Source organism: Podarcis cretensis, assembly GCF_951804945.1.
Source record: "Podarcis cretensis genome assembly, chromosome: 8".
Classification (NCBI taxonomy): Eukaryota; Metazoa; Chordata; class Lepidosauria; order Squamata; family Lacertidae; genus Podarcis; species Podarcis cretensis.
The window spans coordinates 27,300,848-27,323,109 of record NC_137177.1 but is presented as its reverse complement, the minus strand read 5'-3'; the positions used below and the strand labels follow the sequence as shown (position 1 = coordinate 27,323,109).

Here is a 22,262-nt window from a genome sequence, read left to right as displayed (position 1 = left end):
AAAAAAAAAAACAAAATTGGGAAAGGAGTACGACAAGGCTGCATTTTGTCTCCCTGCTTATTTAACTTATATGCAGAATTCATCATGCGAAAGGCTGGGCTGGATGAATCCCTAGCCGGAATTAAGATTGCCGGAAGAAATATCAACAACCTCAGATATGCAGATGACACAACCTTGATGGCAGAAAGTGAGGAGGAATTAAAGAACCTTTTATTGAGGGTGAAAGAGAAGAGTGCAAAATATGATCTGAAGCTCAACATCAAAAAAACGAAGATCATGGCTACTGGTCCCATCACCTCCTGGCAAATAGAAGGGGAAGAAATGGAGGCAGTGAGAGATTTTACTTTCTTGGGCTCCATGATCACTGCAGATGGTGACAGCAGCCACGAAATTAAAAGACGCCTGCTTCTTGGGAGAAGGGCAATGACAGGCCTAGACAGCATCTTGAGAAGTAGAGACATCACCTTGCCAACAAAGGTCCATATAGTTAAAGCTATGGTTTTCCCAGTAGTGATGTATGGAAGTGAGAGCTGGACCATAAAGAAGGCTGATCGCCGAAGAATTGATGCTTTTGAATTATGGTGCTGGAGGAGACTCTTGAGAGTCCCATGGACTGCAAGAAGATCAAACCTCTCCATTCTGAAGGAAATCAGCCCTGGGTGCTCACTGGAAGGACAGATTGTGAAGCTGAGGCTCCAGTACTTTGGCCACCTCATGAGAAGAGAAGACTCCCTGGAGAAGACCCTGATGTTGGGAAAGATGGAGGGCACAAGGAGAAGGGGGCGACAGAGGACGAGATGGTTGGATAGTGTTTTCGAGGTTACCAGCATGAGTCTGACCAAGCTGCGGGGGGCAGTGGAGGACAGGAGTGCCTGGCGTTCTCTGGTCCATGGGGTCACGAAGAGTCAGACACGACTAAACGACTAAACAACAACAGATCCAACAGGTCAGCTTTGGCTGCAAGCAACACAAGCAGTGGCCTGCATCCTAACAGCTGAGCCCCAGTCAGATGTTTGATCATGGGGAAACCCCTCTGCATAGGGCTTTGTAAAAGGGAAGACCCCATTTAGGTTCAGCTGTAAACCTGCTTGTGGATGAGAGTGCCAGGTCTGGAAGCTGCAAGTGTCAGGCAGGATGTCCCCAGGAGACAATGATAACAGGAATAAGGGCATTAGCATCAATCAATAAAGGGTATCAATCAGTTGCCAAGAAATCAAAAAAGGCATATTTTAAAATTATAGTCATCCAGAACCCCTTTGGCAAAGTCCTGATTTCCTCACATGTTGGTTTTGACTTTTAAAACTATTAATAACTTGGGACCAGGTACATGAAGGATCGTCAGTCTCCACATTTACATACCTGGAGCTTAATTTTTTCTTCTGCAGCTCTTCTTTGGATGTTTCCACTAGGCAAGGTGCAATGAGTGGCTATTAGGTAAAGGAACTTATGAGTGGTGGTACCTCTACTATAGAATGTGCTCCCCAAGAAAAGCACGTCTGTTGTCTACCTTTGACAGCATATCAGCACCAGGCAAAGGCCTTTTTACTTTCCCAGGCTTTTTAATCTGTTCCAGGTCTTATGTCAATTAGTTTTGTCTTTGCCATTTTTTATGCAGCTTTCATACGCTTTATTGTTTACCTATTTTACAGTATGCATTTTAACTTGCTTTTATTCTTCTTGTAAGCGTCACTGAAGACATTTATAATGTTTAAAATTAAGAAAGAAAAAAGGTTGTGCATGTTTACACCAGTTTCTGCAGATCCTACTGGTAGCAAATTTGCTGTGCAAGCAAACTAAAATGGTATTTACTTCCCCTTTCTGCACATAAGAATGCAATTCATACCCTGTGTCCCTAGCAACTGTGCCAGTGCAAGTTTGATTCCCAGCACTGCCACAAAGGCACTAGTTGTGCTTTCAAACTGGCCTTCTAATCCCAATTATTGATGTTCTTGAAGTACTGCATGAAATAATAAGATATTCAGCAAGAAATTGGTTATTGACTATGCAGTCTGGAAAGGCAGAACATGGTCCAGAAAACAACTTCCTGTCCGCAGCCCAGGTTCATTGTGCGAAATCTATTAGAATCGTTACATTTTATGACGAGGGAGGGAAAAGCTGATTGCTGACCTCCAAGGCCAGCAATACTAATAGTGATCATTTTTTAGAATACCACTGATTTTTAAACAGGCTACAAAAGTCCCCCCAAAAATGTGCACACCCAAATTCTGCATGCAGAGCTATGACAAAATAAAATGGTGTGGGTGGGTTCAACAGGAGCGCAGCTTAATAGACGTCACCTTTCCTGTAGCTTTCTAAGAAAGTTTCTACAGTGGGCTGATAAAAGTCCATATTAGAACATCTGTCAACAGTTTTAACTGCATTAGCTCCTGGTCCATTTCTGGCCCAATTCAAGGTGCTGGTCATGACCTTAAATGGCTCTGAACCATATACTGGTACCTCAAGGGCAAACCACATTACACAAACATTGGCCCAGGTGTTAACCTCCTTTTGCTTTTAGAAGATGCTGGGATCAGTGGGCAGCTGCTCCATGTCATGAGCCACTGAATTGCAGGCAGCAACTTTTCGGTGAAGTGCCCTCAGGCTCTGGACTTACTCTGCCCACCCAAGTTGGGCAATGGCTCCTTTGGGACAGGAAAGAGTTTAAGAGGGCTTTCTGTTGCAGTTGCTTAAGCAACAAAGTGCTCTGAGCTCTGGTGTGTTCCTGTATGCTTTGGCAGTTCTTCAGTTGGCATGCTGCTGAATCCTGCCTCATTTCATAGAACTGTAGAGGGGGAAGGGTCCCCAAGGGTTATCTAGTCCAACTCCCTGCAATACAGGAATCACAGCTAAGAGGCTCTGGAAGAAGGCCATCTAACATGTTTAAAAACCTCAAATGAAAGAGAGTCCAGCACCTCTTGAGGTAGTCCGTTCCACTGTTGAATAGCTATTACCATCAGAAAATTCTCCATAATACAGTGGTACCTCAGGTTACATACGCTTCAGGTTACAGACTCCGCTAACCCAGAAATAGTGCTTCAGGTTAAGACCTTTGCTTCAGGATGAGAACAGAAATTGTGCTCAGGCGGCGCAGCAGCAGCAGGAGGCCCCATTAGCTAAAGTGGTGCTTCAGGTTAAGAATAGTTTCAGGTTAAGAACAGACCTCCGGAACGAATTAAGTACTTAACCCAAGGTACCACTGTATTTAGTCACAAGCTCTTTTTTTGTTACTTGAATCTATTTGGTCAGGTCCTATGCTGTGGAGCAGCAGAAAACAACCTTGCTCCATCATCCATGTGACACCTCTTCAGATATCTGAAGATGGTTATCCTATCACCTCTCAGTCTTCTCTACTCCCAATTCCCTCATAAGGCTAGCTTTCCAGGCCCTTTATCATCTTGGGCATCCTCCCCTGCACACATTCCATCTTGTTGATATCCTTCTTAAGCTGTGGTACTCAGAATTAGACACAGTATTCCAGGTGGGGTCTAACCAAGGCAGAAAAGAGTGGTACTGTTACTTCCCTTGATCTGGACACTATGCATGATGTTGATGCTGCCAAAATTGAATTAGGTTTTTTTGCTGCTGAATCACACTGCTTACCTGTTTGTTCCAACTACTGGCTTTATCTCATACCTCCTGCTCCAGGAACCAGCCCCAAAACTCATCATCTAAGGTGCGGTGGGGTCATCTCAGTTATAACACCCTATCCTTGGAATACATTCCCCAGGGAGGCTGACCAGATGCAGACTATCTTTTTGGCACTGTCCAGGTTTTAACACATTTTAGTAAGAAGAATGGCTTTACTCAGCCTTTGCTTTCCCTCCATTGCAATATAGGATGGTTTAATTATTATTATTATTATTATTATTATTATTATTATTATTTAGGTGGACAGCTTTGTAAAGTTTTTCTTAACCTAAAAGGCAATGTATACCAACCTCAAAATAGCTGTTTGAATTCAGGTCCCTCTAATAAAAAATTACATTCTGTGCCCTCTCACACAAGTGAAATGGACCAAAGAAAATTGAGCAAGTTGATGCTTCCTATTATTTTTATTTCAGACTATCCCTATAATTAAGGGGAGTAAGATTTTTAAAGAGTGGCAAAGAGCGATTTCAAGATACATCTGGCAGGGCAAAAAGCCGAGAATCCAATTTAAATTGTTAACAGATATAAAGGAAAGAGGAGGCTTTGCCCTGCCAGATTTGAAACTGTATTATGAGGCATCATGTCTTTGCTGGGTGAAAGAGTGGATTAAATTAGAGAATAACGAATTGTTGGATCTAGAGGGGTTCGACAATAGATTCGGATGGCACGCCTATTTATGGCATGAGAAAAGGAGAATCCATAAAGGCTTTGAGAACCACATCTTCCGGGGTCCTTTAATTGAGGTATGGGACAGGTATAAAAATCTATTAGAACCTAGAACACCACGTTGGTTATCACCTCTAGAAGTCATGAGTGTAAGGAGAACTAATATGAGAAGTAAATGGATAACGTACGGTCAACTGTTATTTAAAGAAGGAGGAAAGTGGAAAATAAAACCGTATGAGCAGGTAAAAGAACATGTATATGATTGGATGCACTACTTCCAAACAAATGAGATGTTTAAGAAAGATGGCAAAGAACGAGGTTTTACGGATAAGGAATCGAAATTTCAAAGTGAGGTTATAGATAATGACGGTAAAAATTTATCTAAAATGTATAGGCTGTTGTTAGATTGGAATTTGGAAGATGAATAAGTTAAGTCGGTGATGATTAGCTGGGCCAGGGATGTGGGTCATAATATACAATTTGAGGACTGGGAGAAACTATGGAAGGAGGGTCTGAAATTCACTGCTTGTATGACGTTGAAAGAGAATATGATGAAGATGTTCTACAGATGGTATATGACACCGGTAAAACTGGCAAAAATGTACAAGACATGCAATAGGTGTTGGAAGTGTAGGGATAAAGAGGGTACTTTCTACCACATGTGGTGGGAATGTAAGAAAGTGAAAGACTTCTGGGAAAAAATATATAATGAGTTGAAGAAGATCTTAAAATACACATTTGTAAAGAAGCCAGAAGTCTTTCTGTTGGGAATAGTAGGAAATGAGATAAAAAGGAAAGATTGCAAATTTTTTCGATATGCAATCACAGCCGCAAGAGTGTTACTGGCCCAGAAATGGAAACAGCAAGAAATACCGACCGTGGAAGAGTGGAGAATGAAATTGTTAGATTACGCAGAGTTAAATTGACAGGGAAGATTAGATACTCAAGAGACCAAAAGTTCATCGAGGACTGGGGGAAATTTGTGGAATATCTGGAATATTTAAGTGAAGGACAGATGACGCTTAAGGGATTTAAAGAAGCACTGTAAAAAAGCAAGAAATATTGTCTAAAGGGAATAGGAAAAAAAGAGATAAATAATGTCAATATAAATTTGAGAAATGTGTAATTAAAATTATGACTATGGATGATTTACGGAACAGCTGAGGGAAGTCCAAAAGAGAAATAAGTTATGAAAACGATGTGAAATTAATGTATTTTGTTTTGTTTTGTTTGCTGATGTTGATTAATAAAAATTACATGATGATACTTCCTTGGCAAAGTTCTTTGAGAACAAATGAAAGTGTTTCATCGTTCTAATGACTTTTACTGATTATTCGTACTATAAAAGCAGAACTTGCTTTGCTATGAAACATTATACACACCTGCACTTCCTAGGGAAACTCCCAGAGCCATTAGCTTGAAAGAATTGCCAGCAGTCAGGAAAAAGGAAACGAAAACATCTGAAAGTCACCAATATGGTTAAAATATCCACATCGTGTTGCAGTAGTGATGGTGAGTTCAAGTATGTCTTTAGCAGAAAATTCCTTACCAGAATTAAGTATAAAACCATATGTACACTCTTCAAACCAGGTTGCAGTGAACTATGGACCCCACCCTCTTGGTAAATTTTCAGCTGCTACGGAAACAACAGGTGGTTGTGTAGCACCATGAAATGAGTCAGCTACCTGGAACTGAGGTGTACCTGATTGGGCAGCAGCTAAAGAGCAGCCAGTGCCAAGGAAACTCCCCTCACCGTTGGCACCAATGCTCTGTCATGAAAAAGCAGTAACTTCAATATTGCTCAAACAGTTTCTTCCCGCTTTCCCTATTAAATAAACAAATGCATCTGATACTCAGAGGCAACATCATTCCCCTCTATTTCCAGTGTCTAGGTTAGGTGTGCCATTGCTGATATTTAGCCAAAATAGTACAAGTCAGTTACCATCAAAAAACCTGGAGGTGCCCCAATGTTTTAAGAAGTATTTAAAAAATATTTAGAAAAACTGCTAAGGGGTGAGAGGATGGAGCATGATCAGTGGCTAGACAGTGCTGATTGACTGTTTGGAGGGCAGGTAAAATGGAGTTTCTGAAAACTTGGACAGGAAAACTTCACATTTTGTTGCAGGTCCAAATTGTGCCACTAAATATCAGCCCCTGAAGAGCAAGATTGAGGGATAAGCTCCTGCCTTCATACCCTATTGATGGGTTTCCTATCTCGAGTGTAGGGCATAGGATGCTAGATTAGATGAACATTTACACTCTGAATTACACTCTGAACATTTACACACCTAAATTAAGCAAACACCCTCAAATGGTATTATAATCCCCTTGAAACGGGTTGGCTGATGCCATGTGCACAATTACAGGAGAATGATTCGGAGCCAAAGCATTTTTCAAAGGCATATGATGCAACAACCTTGTTGAAGCTTAGGGGGGTGATGCCTAGATGGAATAATGTTTGGGGACCCTATGTATGGTGCTGAGTTCCATGTAGGAAGGAAGGAAGAATTATAAAATGTAATATATCAAGGACTAGAAATTCATTTTATCACATTACCAGAGTTCTTTCTATAATACAATATGTTTTTTTTTAAAAAAATAATTTTTATTAACTGGCCAATCACATCAAATTAAATCACATCATATAAATTCCGAATTACAAAGCCAAATTTTTAAATTTTGTTGGGGGAACCCATACTTCAAGATCCAAAGGGGAATTCAGATCATCTTCTTATTACTGCGTTAATGTCCAAATCAGTCCCAATCAGTCCAAACAAAGTTCATAATTCTATCCAGTCTTATCTTGGTGTTGCCACATCATATTTTGTTCGTATAATTTCTCTTTTTCCTTTACGATCTCTTCTGTTAGTCTCCTTAAGCCGATAGCAAGTGTAATAATCCTGTGTGGATTTCCCGTTCCTCCACTAAGTCCAGATGGTTTCCATATATCTCCTTCGTAGATAACATCACTTTATCCATCGTAAATTTTGGCATTTGTCGCTCTTAAGTCCCACCGAGGAGTTAATTCACGATATGTAAACAACTCTATTTCTCTCTTTCTCCTCCCAAACCCAAGAGCTCCCACAATGCCTCACAAAATGGCGAACGGCATTTTTTCCTGACTGCGTCACTCCAAAACTCTTAGCTTTCCAGCTTCATCTTGAAACATTGCTTTGGATCGAAAGTTTATCTCCACACAGCCTTAAATCCACAGCTTAAGTCCTTAATTTCTGACTCATTAGGGGAGGGGGATTCTTGTTAAATCACATAAAAAGGTAGAGGCAGGTTTTTCCCCCCCTCCCCCCTCAGTCATTACCGTATCTTGACATTCTTCTCGTATTTTATTGTTGTCTTGTTATCAGAGATCTCTTCTGTCAGCAGTATTTACTCCCCTTTTTCCTTGATGTATGTGCAAATAATCATGTCCAAATTATTTCTTTTAAAGATCATTGCAACCAGCAGCGCGAATCGGGGACGGCGTCGAGGAGTGCCGAAAATCCCACAGGAGGGCTTTGTGCCTAGTGCCCCCACCCCCACAAATTCGGGGGTGGTATAGGGCACAGCAGGCAAGGGCCGTCCCCCCCATAATCCGGGGGGGGGGTTAAGGAGGCTAATTACCCCCATCATAGCCTCCAAATTACCTCGTGTGGGTCGGAGAGATGTTATTGTCAGCCATCTTCCGATGCGCCACCTAGTGGCCCCCCTTTCTATAATACAATATGGTCCTGAACAAAAATAAAGTGATGATCAGATTTCTCATAGGAAACATATCCTGAGCTTATCAGCTACTTTGCATATATTCAATTAAGATAAATTAGTTTTGAATATACATGTAGTTCTGCACCTGCAATCAACTGGCACATGTCAACTACTGTTGGTTGTTATCTTACATTGAAGTAATCCTGAAAGGTATAGTGCTTTACGTTCAACCTTAAAGAGGGAGGGAGGGATATACTGATACTACAGACATAGCATGGAAGTTGAAAACCAGGAGTTTCCTTTTGTCTTCCTCATTTCTGTTCCTCTGGTGTTACTGCTGTCATATTTTCAATGCACACACTGCATTTAAAGGAATAGAATTGTTTTTAGGTTTTGTTAAGGCTCCAATAAATGGTTATAGACCACCCTTGAAAGCTTCTTTCCCACATAATGCTTCTGTGTATTCAACATGCATTGTCTGTCCAGTTGTCACCTCTCTCCTCCAAACAACCAGTTTGTGCCTAAGAGTGAAACCACCTTTAGAACAACCATCACACAGAATGCTTCCAGTCAGGCAGACAGGGAAATATCACCACAGGTTTGCAGCCTGGAGGCTCAAATGCAGCAAAGTGGATTTCAAAAATGGTTTTTATTTCTCCATCACTAATGCTGCCAAATCAGAATAAATCCTTCACAGAGAGGAGATAATCTAACTTATGTGCTAACTGGAAATGTAAGCATCTCCAAAGCTTTCAAGCCATCCTACCTGCCTACTTAAAGGAATTAGTATTATTAGTTTATTTATTTTTACAAAGAAAGGGTGATTTTTTTTTTAAAGACAAATTAAGTTTTATTTTTCAAAGCATGATGCTAAAACATAAAGGGCAAATCCTAGCCCCTCTGCATCCTAATAGAACCACATTTATCAAAAAAGGCTGTGTGGTATTTATATCATTCAGATCAAGGTAGGGGAACCTGTGTCCCTTTCAGATGTTGCTGGACTGCAACATGCAACATCCCGAGGCAGCATGACCAATGGTCAGGGAGGCTTAGCTGCAGCCTGTTTCCATGACAAATTTCCAATGCGGACTAAGGCAAGCATTAGATATACTGGGCACTAGTTATTCCCTACAGGAAACTTAATGTGATTTATCCAATGCTCTGCTGATCTCACAAGGCATCAGCTTCATTTGGCATTTATTTAAAATGCACTTCTACAATTAATTGGCCTCAGGCACAATAGCCAGCTCATAACAGATGAGAGCAGGATGGGGCAGAGAGGAAATTGCATCTAAACACTATAATTTGGTCTACATCTCAATAAAAATGAGATGCAAGGAACTCAAAAGGCACACAGTATTTCACACACACTGGAATTTTTATTGTATTAAGTAGTCAATACGGCCGTAGCAGATGCTTCTCCATGCTTTGTTTCCATTTTTATATCTCCAACCACCACAATGAACAGCTGCCTCCCTCTACTTAAAAAGAACATAAATGCACAGGCAGGCAGGTACAAGTTGCTCAGCTAAAGCCAGCTGATTAACTTAAAGCCATCATCATCCGGTTAAGAAGACCCACAAACATACAGACATCACATCTAAAATGCAAAGCAGGTCACACATTGACACTCCTACGCTTGAGCAGTAGATGCTTTCTGACTTCCTCCTGGCTCTGATTACAATTTTAGTCAGCTAGGGGATTTCAGCACACAACTAAAGCAAAAGGGAATGCATCCATCTTAAGGGTCACATTGTGGGTTAATTTTCCTGACATCTGGAATATCCTGTTTTACATGGCAGGTATATGGATCAGGAGCCACAGCATGGACCCACAGCATAATGCATTTGTTATAAAATACACACGGGTGGCGCTGTGGTCTAAACCACAGAGCCTAGGGCTTACTGATCAGAAGATTGGCAGTTCAAATCCCCGTGACGGGGTGAGCTCTTGTTGTTCGGTCCCAGCTTCTGCCCACCTAGCAGTTCGAAAGCATGACAAAGTGCAAGTAGATAAATAGGTGCCACTCTGGCGGGAAGGTAAATGGTGTTTCTGTGCACTGCTTTGGTTCGCCAGAAGTGGCTTAGTCATGCTGGCCATATGACCCAGAAAAACTGTCTGTGGACAAACGCCTGCTCCCTCAGCCAGGAAAGCGAGATGAGCGCGCAACCCCAGAGTCGTCCACAACTGGACCTAACAGTCAGGGGTACCTTTACCTTTTACACTTTGTCCCTACTAGTTGCAGGTGTTAATTTCCAAGCCAGAGAGGAAAAAAGGAAAAGAACAGTTCACACTTTGAACCCTAACCCTGAAGAAAGACACTCTCTGTTGTTACTGATTTCAAATATTTATGCAAGCTACTACTGCATGAATTTTATTGTTGTAAGATGCTTTGAGACATCTTGGTAGAAAAGAACAAATAAACTCAAATAATATATAAAATCAGCTGGAATGGTACCTAAAGCAAGTGTCAGGCTCATCCTCTGAATGTGTTTTCTTTCCTGGGTCCAAATGTGCCCTTAAACTATTTATGATGAGAACTGCCTTTCATAAACGCATATGGCTTCCTCTAAGAAGATTCACATGTGGCAGAACTTGTTGCTGCTTCCCCTGAATCACATGTAGTCTCAAGGCCCTGCAATCTGCAGCTATGCCATACCTGCATGAGCCTCACCCAGGATGTGATTAAGGCTGAAAGCTAGCACAAGGACTGACATAGTCCAGAATGGGCTGAGTTTAGCAAAAAGAAAGGGGGGGGGGGCCTGCAGCTAGTTCAGTGGATTCTTTCCACTGACTAGTGAATGGCATTGTTATCCTTCTCTCCACACCTTTCTTTCAGTTTTGCTGGTAAAACTCCAAATAGGCCCTGCTCTACTACAAGACACTATTCCAGTTTTTTCGCATATAGCTTTGTAATTTGATTTGATCTTGCCTACACAAACCCCTCTGCCTATAATGGTTTATGGTTGGAAACTAATCACTCAGAGTACTAGGCTCTCCATAGCTGACCTCCATCCCTGGATACCCTGCATTGCTTCCTGACTTCCAGGAAGACATGCTCAATTAACTAATAATGGCTGGGGAAACTCAGCCAGACGGGCAGGGTAGAAATAACATATTATTATTATTAGGCTAGACAGCATGTTGTTGTTGTTGTTTAGTCGTTTAGTCGTGTCCGACTCTTCGTGAACACTGTCCAACCATCACTGGTAGCTTCGAGAACACTGTCCAACCATCTCGTCCTCTGCCGTCCCCTTCTCCTTGTGCCCTCCATCTTTCCCAACATCAGGGTCTTTTCCAGGGAGTCTTCTCTTCTCATGAGGTGGCCAAAGTATTGGAGTCTCAGCTTCAGGATCTGTCCTTCCAGTGAGCACTCAGGGCTGATTTCCTTCAGAATGGAGAGGTTTGATCTTCTTGCAGTCCATGGGACTCTCAAGAGTCTCCTCCAGCACCATAATTCAAAAGCATCAATTCTTTGGCGGCTAGACAGCATGCCCAGTCTTAATTAAGCAATTGCAAATTGCATTTCATAATCCACATACCACTGGCACAAAAACAACAGAATAACATCATTTGCAAACGTGCTTTTTCAGATCTTTCCTGCCTTCCCCACATAAAATATCAGAAGCAGCGCAACAGCCTCCCATCTGCCTAAAACCAATGGGAGTCTGTAAAGGCCTGTTACTTTACCAAGTACTGCACTAGTGCAAGCTAGGAACAACTGTACCGTGTCAAGGATCCATGGGCATGGAACAGCCAGGAGAATCAGGCAACTTTGAGCCACTATTTTATTTGACCACAGTGACCCAAAGTGATATGTCAGAGGGAGTACTGGAAATTATAATGCTGCTCCTAGCCACCAAATGTAGGAGTTTAAGGCAGGTTTTGGCACTGCAGCTCCAGGAACTACCCAAGGATGCATCATGCAAGCACCAAGCCTGGGGAAAGCTACTCTGCATTCACTTTTCTTTTTGAAGTATCAGATGTTTATAAGTGAGGGCAAGGGTTGTGGATTGAGTAAAAGTGTCTCCTCTAAGAGTTTTCTGGGGAAAGAAGAGAAGGGAGAGAGGTGCAACATGATACAGACATCATAAGAGGGAATTAAAAGATGTAATGGGCATCATTGAAAATGAGCAGAGTCAATGAAGTTACTATAGTGTCCCGTGCATTTGGCGAGAATTGATATTAAAACCATACCCTCAAGAAAAGAGTCATCCCTGGAATAAATTTCATTTCTAGCACATGACTTTTCTCCCCTTCTGATCCCTCTTTTTTCTTTGCCTTTGAGATCAGGAGATGGCCACACTTTTAGAGAAGTGAAAGTCACAGACAGGGATAATAAGGGCCGGAAATGGGCTGAGTGTTATTGCTCTGGTGGACAGGGTTGCACCTAATAGTACCCTCTCCTCCATTGTGTCCCATTCTGCCTTGCTAGACAACTGGTATCATACAATGCCTCCTATACAAGGCTCCTTCATATGTTCACAGATGCAGTCTGGCTCACGCCACCAGGAGAATATTTTGGGAGAGCATGGTTTCCTCCCGCCCACTCCCCAAAGCATTGTATGAAAGAGCTTTGGTGGCAGTTATTAGGAAATGAAGACAATTCAAACAAAGATTAGTATGTCAATAAGGATTTAGCAAGGTCTCTGGGCAGAGATCAGTTACCGTAGATAGGCATGCCAGGCTAAAGTAAAGTCCATAGCCACGAGTTTTCTTTCATTTTTGAATCTGTGATAGGATAAGGGGGAAAGCGCAGATTTTTGTTTACAACAAAGCACAACACTTGATTTCAAGTCAGAGATTTCTAAAATATAGGAGGAGGGTGTTCTTTATGACCTTGAGAGGGGCAGGGGAAGTTGTCTTCTCTTTAACAGCTCTAATCTACATTTAATGGCGGGAAACTATAAATCAGCTGATCAACATACATACACACACTTGAGATCAGAGCATTTTTTTACAATAATCACTTTGATTAAACATTGTGACCCTCAACTATTTACCTTATGGTAACAAATCTCAAGAGTGTATAAATGCTCTACAATTACTACAGGAAACAACCTAAACTGTGAAACATTGTTTTACTAGGGCAAGGCTAGTTACCAAGCAGTAAGCAAATGAGATATGATCCAGAGACGGAATTTATAGGTACTCTGCTGGAAGCATACATAAGGTTTATAGCATCAAAAGCTGTTATTCAGAAAGAAACCTTTAATGGAATTTAACTGTCAGAGCTTCCTCACTAAATTAGAGTGCTGGGCCACTTTTCATTAAAAAATAACAACCCCAGAAACAAGCAGTTAACTACCCATATGTAGCTTAACTATTCAGTGACTACCCCACCCAACACACTTATTTAAAAGATGAATTTTGCATCACTATTCCTAATGCTTGGAAGAAACTGATTACATACATCCATTCCAGTCTGGCTTCAGGCCCAGCATAGCACTGAAACCACCTTGGTTGCCTGTTGGGTGACATTTGTTAAGAGCGAAATAAGAGGAGTGCAGCTCTGCTTTTTCTCCTTCATCTCTTGGTGGCTTCTGATATTGCCGACCAGAGTATCCTTCTTGGGGGAAGTGCGGATTGGGGGGGGGGCTGTACTTCAGTGGTCCCACTCCAACCTCTAGGGTTGTTTCCAGAAAGTAGTTATGGAAGGCTACTACTGAGCATCATGGAAGTTCTCCTGTGATATCCTGTGGGGGTCCCCCGTGCTATTTAATATCCATATGAAACTGCTGGGGATCTGTCATTAGGAGATTTGAAGTGAGGCAACACCCATATGCAGATGATGCCCATTGATATCTCTCTGTTCATTCTGAATCAGAAAAAGTGATCCAGGTGCTAGACCAGTGCCTGGAGATGGTGAAGGACTGAGATGGGGCAATAAATTGAAGCTGAATCCTGAAAAGAAAGAGGTGTTAAGTGCCCTAAATTCTTAAGTCCAGGAGGTGAGGAAGTGGCATGTCCTGGATCGGGCAGGTCCATAGTTTGTGGGTGCTCTTGGATCCAACACTTGGATCCAACACTGTTTAAGAAACTTAAATGGCCTGATCCACACCTTCTGGACAAACATGTGGATCAGATCATAATAAACATTCTAACTGCAATCGTTACCGTATAATATGATCGGATCAACACATGTGTCCAAGAGGTGTGCATCAGGCCAGTTAAGTTTCTGTTAGAATTCACAGAAACTGAATTCCACAGGCATCCCTACTGACTGTACCAAAGCCTTTAGCAACCTTGTAAATACGCCCACAAAAGTCACTAGCCTCCAAAACTTTTTACTAGCCTGCTGCGTGTTAGCAGAGGAGTAATGTGCAGCTCTTGTCCCTCTTGTAGAAACCTGCTGCATAAGTCCATTTTCAATTATGGCTCCCAGGCTAGTGCTCAAATGCAAGACTGCCAGTGCCTACAGATACCCTTCTAGAGAGAGAAAAATACTAAGATGTTTTGAAAGCAGTTTACAGGGTGGGGTGGTAGGCAATGATCTTGATACCGAGAACTGGAAAACTGAGAAAAGGTTGAAGGAAGCAAAACACAACTATTACCGGTAAGTTGCTTCCCTGCATCCCATAATGATTGCTACCAGTAGCCAAGGGTTGCTTTCTAGCAATTCCTTCCACATGCCATTGCCTGCCATTTTGCAAGCTGCTCTCTGGCTTTTGACCCACCCCACTTTCTCCAGACACTTTATAAAAGTTAAAGCCTTTGGCTTTCCAAATGCAGTGTTCAGAGTTATTATCTGAGCAAACATCTGGTCAAGAATGAAGGGAAGTTCTTTCAGTGGCTTTTTTTAAATACCGCAATAAGTCTTTGGGAATAGAGGACGCCAAACACTTGAAATTAAATAAATAAATGAGGCTCACCACTTAAGTCATTCATAACAGCAGCACCGCTACTGTCATACAGCAACACCCAAAAACAACCCTTATCTCAAAGGACTCAGTGAGCACTGCTAACAGCTAAAAATAAACGTTAGGAAAAGCAAGTTCTTTACTCAAAGGCAAGCTCTAATTGTCTCAGAACATTCTACCTCTCATGTGCTTTAAAATAAATGCAACAAAAGAGTGATATACATTTAACAAAGGGGGTATTGATCTAAGATACATATTCAATAATGGAGCTATAAAACTTTGATGACACAACCCAGTCACAGCTGAACACTTTGAAGTCTAAAGGTACCAGGAGTGCCTCTTCCCCTGAAAATTAAGCATGTGCTGAGATATCTCCCCCTGAAGTTAAAAGGATTTCAAACTTTAGTTGGGACATCTCTTTTGCATGTATATATCTCTATCTCACCTTTCTTTCATGGAGCTCAGGGTGCCACATATTCGCTTCTCCTTCCTCCATCCCAATTTCATTCTCACAACCACCCTATGAGGTAAGTCAGGCTGAAAGAGTGTGACTAGCCTAAGGTCTTATGATTGAGATGCACAGCTGGGATAGGGGGAATTGAACCCATGCTACCCAGCCTAGCCCAATGCTCTAACCATGACATTAACTTATTTTCTAAGCATTCATTACTTCCTGCAGACTTAAAAGGGAAACTCTGTGACTTACTGATTAAAGCCCTTATTTTTGCACCTCCTGGTTCATAAATTTTGAGCTCCTTGCAAAGCATATCTCTTCTGTTTGGCATGCATTTCACTGTCAATAACAAACTAGCTTTAGTTAACTCCTCATGTTTCCTTTATTAAGGTTGGATTTTCTCAAGTTTATGCCACAATAAATCTCTTTTTAAAAACATATTGCTTTTGAGGCTACAGACATAACACATATCCCTCTAGAATTTATATATCAAGTTAACAGCAATTGTCACCTAATTTTATTAATACCTCAACATCACCAATCTCAGTGACTACCATCAAGAACATGACCAATATACAGACCTATTTTGCTCGGTAGAAGTGATTTGCTTCCCAAGATTATCAAATAAAACTAGAGATTAATTTAACTGGTGGTTGAATGAAGTAGAAAGTCTGCATAATCACATACTTCTAATCCGAAAGCACAGAAACAAAGATGCAATCACAGTCTAGATCAGCTCCTCAGCAGCAATTTATATTCCCACTCAGATCTTCTAATGGAAGCTCTGTCTTCTTACTATCTATGACTAGCTAAAACTAAAAAATCTCAATTTACAACTGAAGAATCACAACCATTATTTTCCAGTCTTCATTTTCAGAAAACAGTAGCTGGCTGTGTGTTGATTTGACCTATTTAACATGCATTCCCTCCATTTTGTGGAAAAGCATTACTTCCTGCTCCATAAGACTGTAAGAGTTAACACATTAAGCATTTGCACACCTCTGTCTTACTTCCCATATTTGGGGTTAGGGAAGAACATTCTTGAACGTGATAACTGAGATACAGAAAAAGGGACCTGAAACAATTATTTCATTCTTACCGACAACCCAAACTTTTGCACACTGCACAAGTATGACATACCCCAGTCAAGCCCAACCTGAGGTTGGCACAACACAATCCAAGGTACTCAAAAGGGTTTAATAATCCCATTGGAAGAAGACAGCAAAAAGATAGCATGTTTAGGCCACAGCAACAATATGTTTACATGAGTCATGTGAATAAAAAGACTTGATTAAAGACACACCACATGAAAAAGACAAAAGATACCCCAGGAAACCAACATTGAAGTGCCTAAATAAGTGACCCCCTTTTTGAAAAATGTAGAATAGTCATCTCCCAATTCAGTATTCTGAGAACAAGGACACTTCCCTAAGTAGGTAAAAATATGTTAAGAATCTAATCTTAGATACAGATGCCTAGAAGCACAGATCCTCCACTGCAACATAAGGGGTAGCAATTTCCATATCATGGGCCAACATCCATTTAATTAGGTCCAAATGGGATGGTGGGTACATCTAAAGGTTGGGAAACTCTGGATGAGGGAAGAATTGACTAAAACATTCACTTTTTATGGGGGGGGGCAGATTAAGACATAGTTTGAATACTCCCACTTTTGCAAATGTAAGTATTTATTTTTTAAAAATAAATACAGTATGCTGCCTCTCCTGAGGCTTAATGCAGCTAGAAACATTAAACGATTAGGGTTGCTTCCTTTTCTTAGTGTAAAACAGAGGAAGATACCAGCATCCCAAAAGTTTACTGTCTGTCTCACACAGATTCCTCTGCTTAAGTTCAAGCAAGCCACATCTATTCTTCCCAATAAATTTCATAATTTGTTTAGAAGTTAACAAACATGCTCAGATCAGTTCATTAGGGTAAAAAGAGAATACAAAGACAAATCTCACTTTCTGAGCTACAAAACAACCACAAATCAACCAGCTACCCTTCAAATTGGGTCTTTTGAGGCATTCAAGTCAGTCTTTTGAGGCATTCAACATATACAGCAACATATTTTCATCTTGTACTGGCAGATACATATTGAGACAGACACACAGACACACACACACTTCCAAAAGTAAATACAGGACATCACTCTTGATTTAGTTTTTTGTAACACACTGAAAACTCAAGAGGAGAGTTCCCTTTTGGCATGAGTGGGGAGAAAGAGCCAATATACTTGATAAAACACAACAGTCAAAGTCAGGGAGGGGGCAGGGAAGACGAGCGATGAGTGAGGGGTCATGCAAGTCACTCAGAATGCATTTGGGGGGCAGGGGGCACAAAAGAGAGGTCACCTAGTGACAGGAAGGCACTGACAGATCAACTACCACCTAATATTAGAAGAGGTGGGTTAATACCAGAGGCAGAGAGCGAGAGAGAGAGAAATAATGAGAAACTCCCCATTTTTTTTAATGATGGGTGCAAGATACTATAAGGGCTGAGGGAGCTGAGAGAATTCAGGAAAAAGACAGTGAATTTGGACGGGCAGATGTATTCATTTGTTTAAAAGAGTTACAGCCCGCCTTTCAGAAGCCTCTTTACAAAACCAGCCACAACACAGATCATGTCAACCGATTGAAAATGAGCGGTTAACAACACGGGGAAAGCAGATCTGTTGATGCGAATGCATTAAAAAAAAAAAAAAGCAGCAGCAGCAGCAGCTCGGAAGGATTAAGAAGGAGCAGGAAGCAAAGACCCTTGCAGCGTCTGAAAGGGAGGTTGGCAAATTAGAAAAGCGGGATGTGGTGGGGAGTTGGCTGTAGGGATCAAAGAAAGCAAATGCCCCACCCACCCCTCACAGAAAACTAAAGTAGCGAAAACAAAACAAAAGAGTATTGGGGGGGGTGGCTGCGAGAGAGACCCCCTCGCTTTTCACTGAGAGCGGGGGTGAGAATTAACTGTCGACTAAACTTCTTCACTTTCCTCACTCACTCACCTGGAGTCAGATGAGGGGAACCAGCAGCACCTCCTCACCTGGCGAACTCCTGCCTAGACGGCCGTGCGGCCGGCCCCTACCCTCACTTCACTCCAACTCACCTCACCTCGCGCCACCAACGCCGCCGCCTCTTTCTGAGAGTCCCTCAGGGGCTGAAGGTCCCCGTCGCCACCGCCGGAAGCCCCGCTCCTGGGAAGGGGGGAGTGAGGCGCGCGGCATGACGGGACTTGTAGTTTACGGCGAGGCCCCGCCCCCGCCCGCGGGGGATCAAGGACGCCGGACAGGTGAGGTCAGGAAGGAGGACGGGCCAGGAGGCCGGGTGCTTCGTCGTCTGGTTTGGTGCGGAAAGGAGGCTTAGTGGGGGGGGGGGGGCGGGGGATGCTGTCTTCTCACTAGACGGACGGGCTTCTCGGGAGGGAAATAAGTTCAAGTTATATATATATAGTTCAATAAGTTCAGTCTACATATATATTGCACAGAATACATATTGCAGTTGGGATGATGATGATGAGTTATAACAGGGGAAGGCTTTGTGGCGCCTTAAAAACTTGGCAAGGGTATGAGATTTCGTGGGGCATCTAGTAAACTAGTTCACGAAAGTTTACGCCACTGTAAGCCAATGCGGCACGAGAGCCCTTGCAGTTTTTGCTGCAGATGCCCGATATGATTCCCAATAATAACAACAATAGGTCAAGGGTGCTAACTTGAATAAAATATGGGGGGGCAGGTAAACACCACCCCACATAATCACATGGAATGGCACATCCTCAACTTTTGGGGGGGCAGCCCCCTCAAACATTTTATTGGGAGAGGACCAAGATCCCTAGGAGTTTGCTCCTATGTAATAGGTACAGCAGGTGACCCTCAAAATTTTGCTGTACTTCAGCCCCAGCCAGCAAGGCCATTGGCTAGGGATGATGGCACTTGTAGTCCAGTAAAATCTGGAGAAGCACAGGTTCCCTCTCCTTGAGTTACAGCATAATGTCACCCATGCTTGGTCAGAAGTAAAACCCACTGTGTTCAGTGGGCTGGCGCCAAAGGCTAATATTGCAGTTTTCAGTGCAATCCTGTACATGCCTGCACAGAAATATGCTCCATTCGTTCAGGGAGCTTACTCCCAAGCAGATAGGATTTGCAGCTTTAGTTGATTAACAAAATAAAGTTAAGCTGGTATCCTAAGGGTTCTGTTTGTTTTTCATGGAAAAATGTGAATAGAGGTGAAATACTGACACAATTGCCTTCCCATTTATCTTTAAAATACCTCCCACAATCTGACTAAACACAAAGGATAACTTAGCTTGTGCTGCTAATAACAGGAACTTAGTTATTTAAAAAAATGCATACTTATAAATGAAAACATACAAATGACACCTCCCTGACTTTGAAGCTACTGCAGACAGAGTTTATAACTCAGGTTTCAGTCCAGCCTTAAGTATATACACTCCAAGAACTATCGTAGCTGCAGGTCATCCAAGTTCCACCCACAGTTGCCTCACCTTACAGAGGGAGTGGGTGGAAATCTGCAGATGAACTTTCTCCTTCAAATGTTTAGGCATCCCTTCCGGCAAAAGTATGACTCAGGTACCAGGAATGCCCACAGGATTCCTCTTCTTTCTTTCTTTCTTTCTTTCTTTCTTTCTTAAATTGACTCCTCTTTTAAGGAAGAGCATGTGATGATTTCTTTTTCTGTGTAAAAAAAAAGTTAGCTAGGATAGCTAAGCAGTACTTATGACTAGTGCCTTAATGATACTTGACTCATTGAGCTTGCACATCAAAGTGGCTAATACCATAAACCAAGTGCTTTTTTTCTAGAAAAATAGGTGCCGGTACTCACCATGAAGTTGTTACAGTCACTGCCACACTTTTTAACCAAAAAGGGGGGTGCTGGTACTGCATACTCTTGAGTACCCTCTGAAAAAAGAGGATTGCATAAACCTATGAATGTTTGCTCAAAAGCAAGCTCCATGGAGCTTAATCTGAGGAAAGTATGCATAGGATTTTGGGCTTATGGGCCCCTCCAACCTGTTGGGATGGAGGGTATATTTTGCAATAATAGTGTTTTAGTAGTGGATTTGTGCTGGACTGTCCACACATTGTTTTGCTTTACAGTGGTACCTCGGGTTACATACGCTTCAGGTTACATACGCTTCAGGTTACAGACTCCGTTAACCCAGAAATAGTGCTTCAGGTTAAGAACTTTGCTTCAGGATGAGAACAGAAATCATGCTCCAGCGGCGCGGCAGCAGCAGGAGGCCCCATTAGCTAAAGTGGTGCTTCAGGTTAAGAACAGTTTCAGGTTAAGTACAGACCTCCGGAATGAATTAAGTACTTAACCCGAGGTACCACTGTACTTGTAGTTCTGTGATGCTTCTGCAATGTTGCTTCATTATCGCTGTCTGGAGGAGCACTCTTGTGCCACAGTGCTACAAAAGCAGGACAACACCACCACAGAATGTCAGCAGGAATTTTTCAGGACACTCACCAGTTGGAAACGAAATTGAATGAATGGGTTAACTCCAGTGTAGGGCTAAGTTAAAGTCACTTAGCAGTATATTTGTTCCACAGGCAAAATGTCTTCTACAAAAAAACTGTGCAAGAGACTGCAGAAGCAAGTTGCTGGCATCTTCATTATACCATAGAGTGAGCAGTCTATTGCACAACACACTTCCACTAGTGCAACGGTTGCATTAGATTCATCTGTTGTGCAAGATTAAAAGTTGCCCATCTGCTAGAAAACAGAGAACATTAGATACAGCCCTATGTCCACCCCAACACTTCTGCAAGTAGGCACAAACAGTATTGAAAGCGGAATCACATATAACCACCCAGATACAAGAAGAAGAAGAAGAAGAAGAAGAGGAGTAGTTTGGATTTGATATCCCGCTTTATCACTCCCTTTAAGGAGTCTCAAAGCGGCTAACATTCTCCTTTCCCTTCCTCCCCCACAACAAATACTCTGTGAGGTGAGTGGGGCTGAGAGACTTCAAAGAAGTGTGACTAGCCCAAGGTCACCCAGCAGCTGCATGTGGAGGAGCGGAGACGCGAACCCGGTTCCCCAGATTACGAGACTACCGCTCTTAACCACTACACCACACTGGCTCAAATAATTTATTATTTGTACCCCGCCCATCTGGCTGGGTTTCCCCAGCCACTCTGGGCGGCTTCCACAAAGACCAAAAATACACTAATATGTCATACATTAAAAACTTCCCTGAACAGGGCTGCCTTAAGATGTCTTCTGAATGTCAGGTAGTTGTTTATCCCTTTGACATCTGATGGGAGGGCGTTCCACAGGGTGGGCGCCACTACCGAGAAGGCCCTCTGCCTGGTTCCCTGTAGCTTTGCTTCTCGCAATGTGGGAACCGCCAGAAGGCCCTCAGCGCTGGACCTCAGCATCATATGCACAGATAACCAATGTATAATAAAATAACTTTTGGAGGGACCCAAATAAGCTCAATGATCTGGAAGTTCCCTTTTGCAATTCTACTTCTGCCATGAACCCACTAGGGACAGCAATCCTGTAAAACTTACAAGGAAGTAAGTCCCATTGAACATATACTTCTGAATAAACATGCATAAATTTAGGCTGCATTTGATCTTAAGCAAGCCCTAAGAGCATAAGAAGAATGCTGATGGATTATTTATTCAAGTTGGCACCCCTGCACTTACTCACCATAAGGGAACTGATCCAGCCCCATTATCAATCACCTGACTGGAAAGACAGATAGAGCTGGATTAATGACACCCAGCTCCATACAGCTTTATATTAATGTTGAACAATATGGAGGACAAAATGGATCTTTGAAGGACCCCATAATGAAAATGTCATGATGCAGAAGTAAGATCTTTATGGAATCCACCCTCCAGGTAAGAGCAGAGCAACTTAGAAGAAGGTGCCTTCATTCCCCAACCTCAGTGATATAAAATGCTACCAAATGAT

General features: G+C 42.2%; 1 protein-coding gene across 3 annotated transcripts in view; it reads right to left on the bottom strand.

The window, feature by feature from the left end:
* Positions 1 to 18,556, bottom strand: part of PHACTR4 (phosphatase and actin regulator 4) — a 99,140-nt gene extending 80,584 nt beyond the window's left edge. The window contains exon 1 of one of the 3 annotated variants that reach the window (XM_079985993.1): positions 18,429 to 18,556. In XM_079985993.1, the coding sequence (XP_079842119.1) occupies positions 18,429 to 18,541 (113 nt within the window). In that variant the 5' untranslated portion in view covers positions 18,542 to 18,556. Of the gene's footprint in view, positions 1 to 5,696; positions 5,919 to 18,322 lie in introns of those variants that run through there. The other 2 variants (XM_079985996.1, XM_079985992.1) reach the window with 2 other exon arrangements.
* Between the last annotated feature and the right edge of the window lie 3,706 nt (positions 18,557 to 22,262).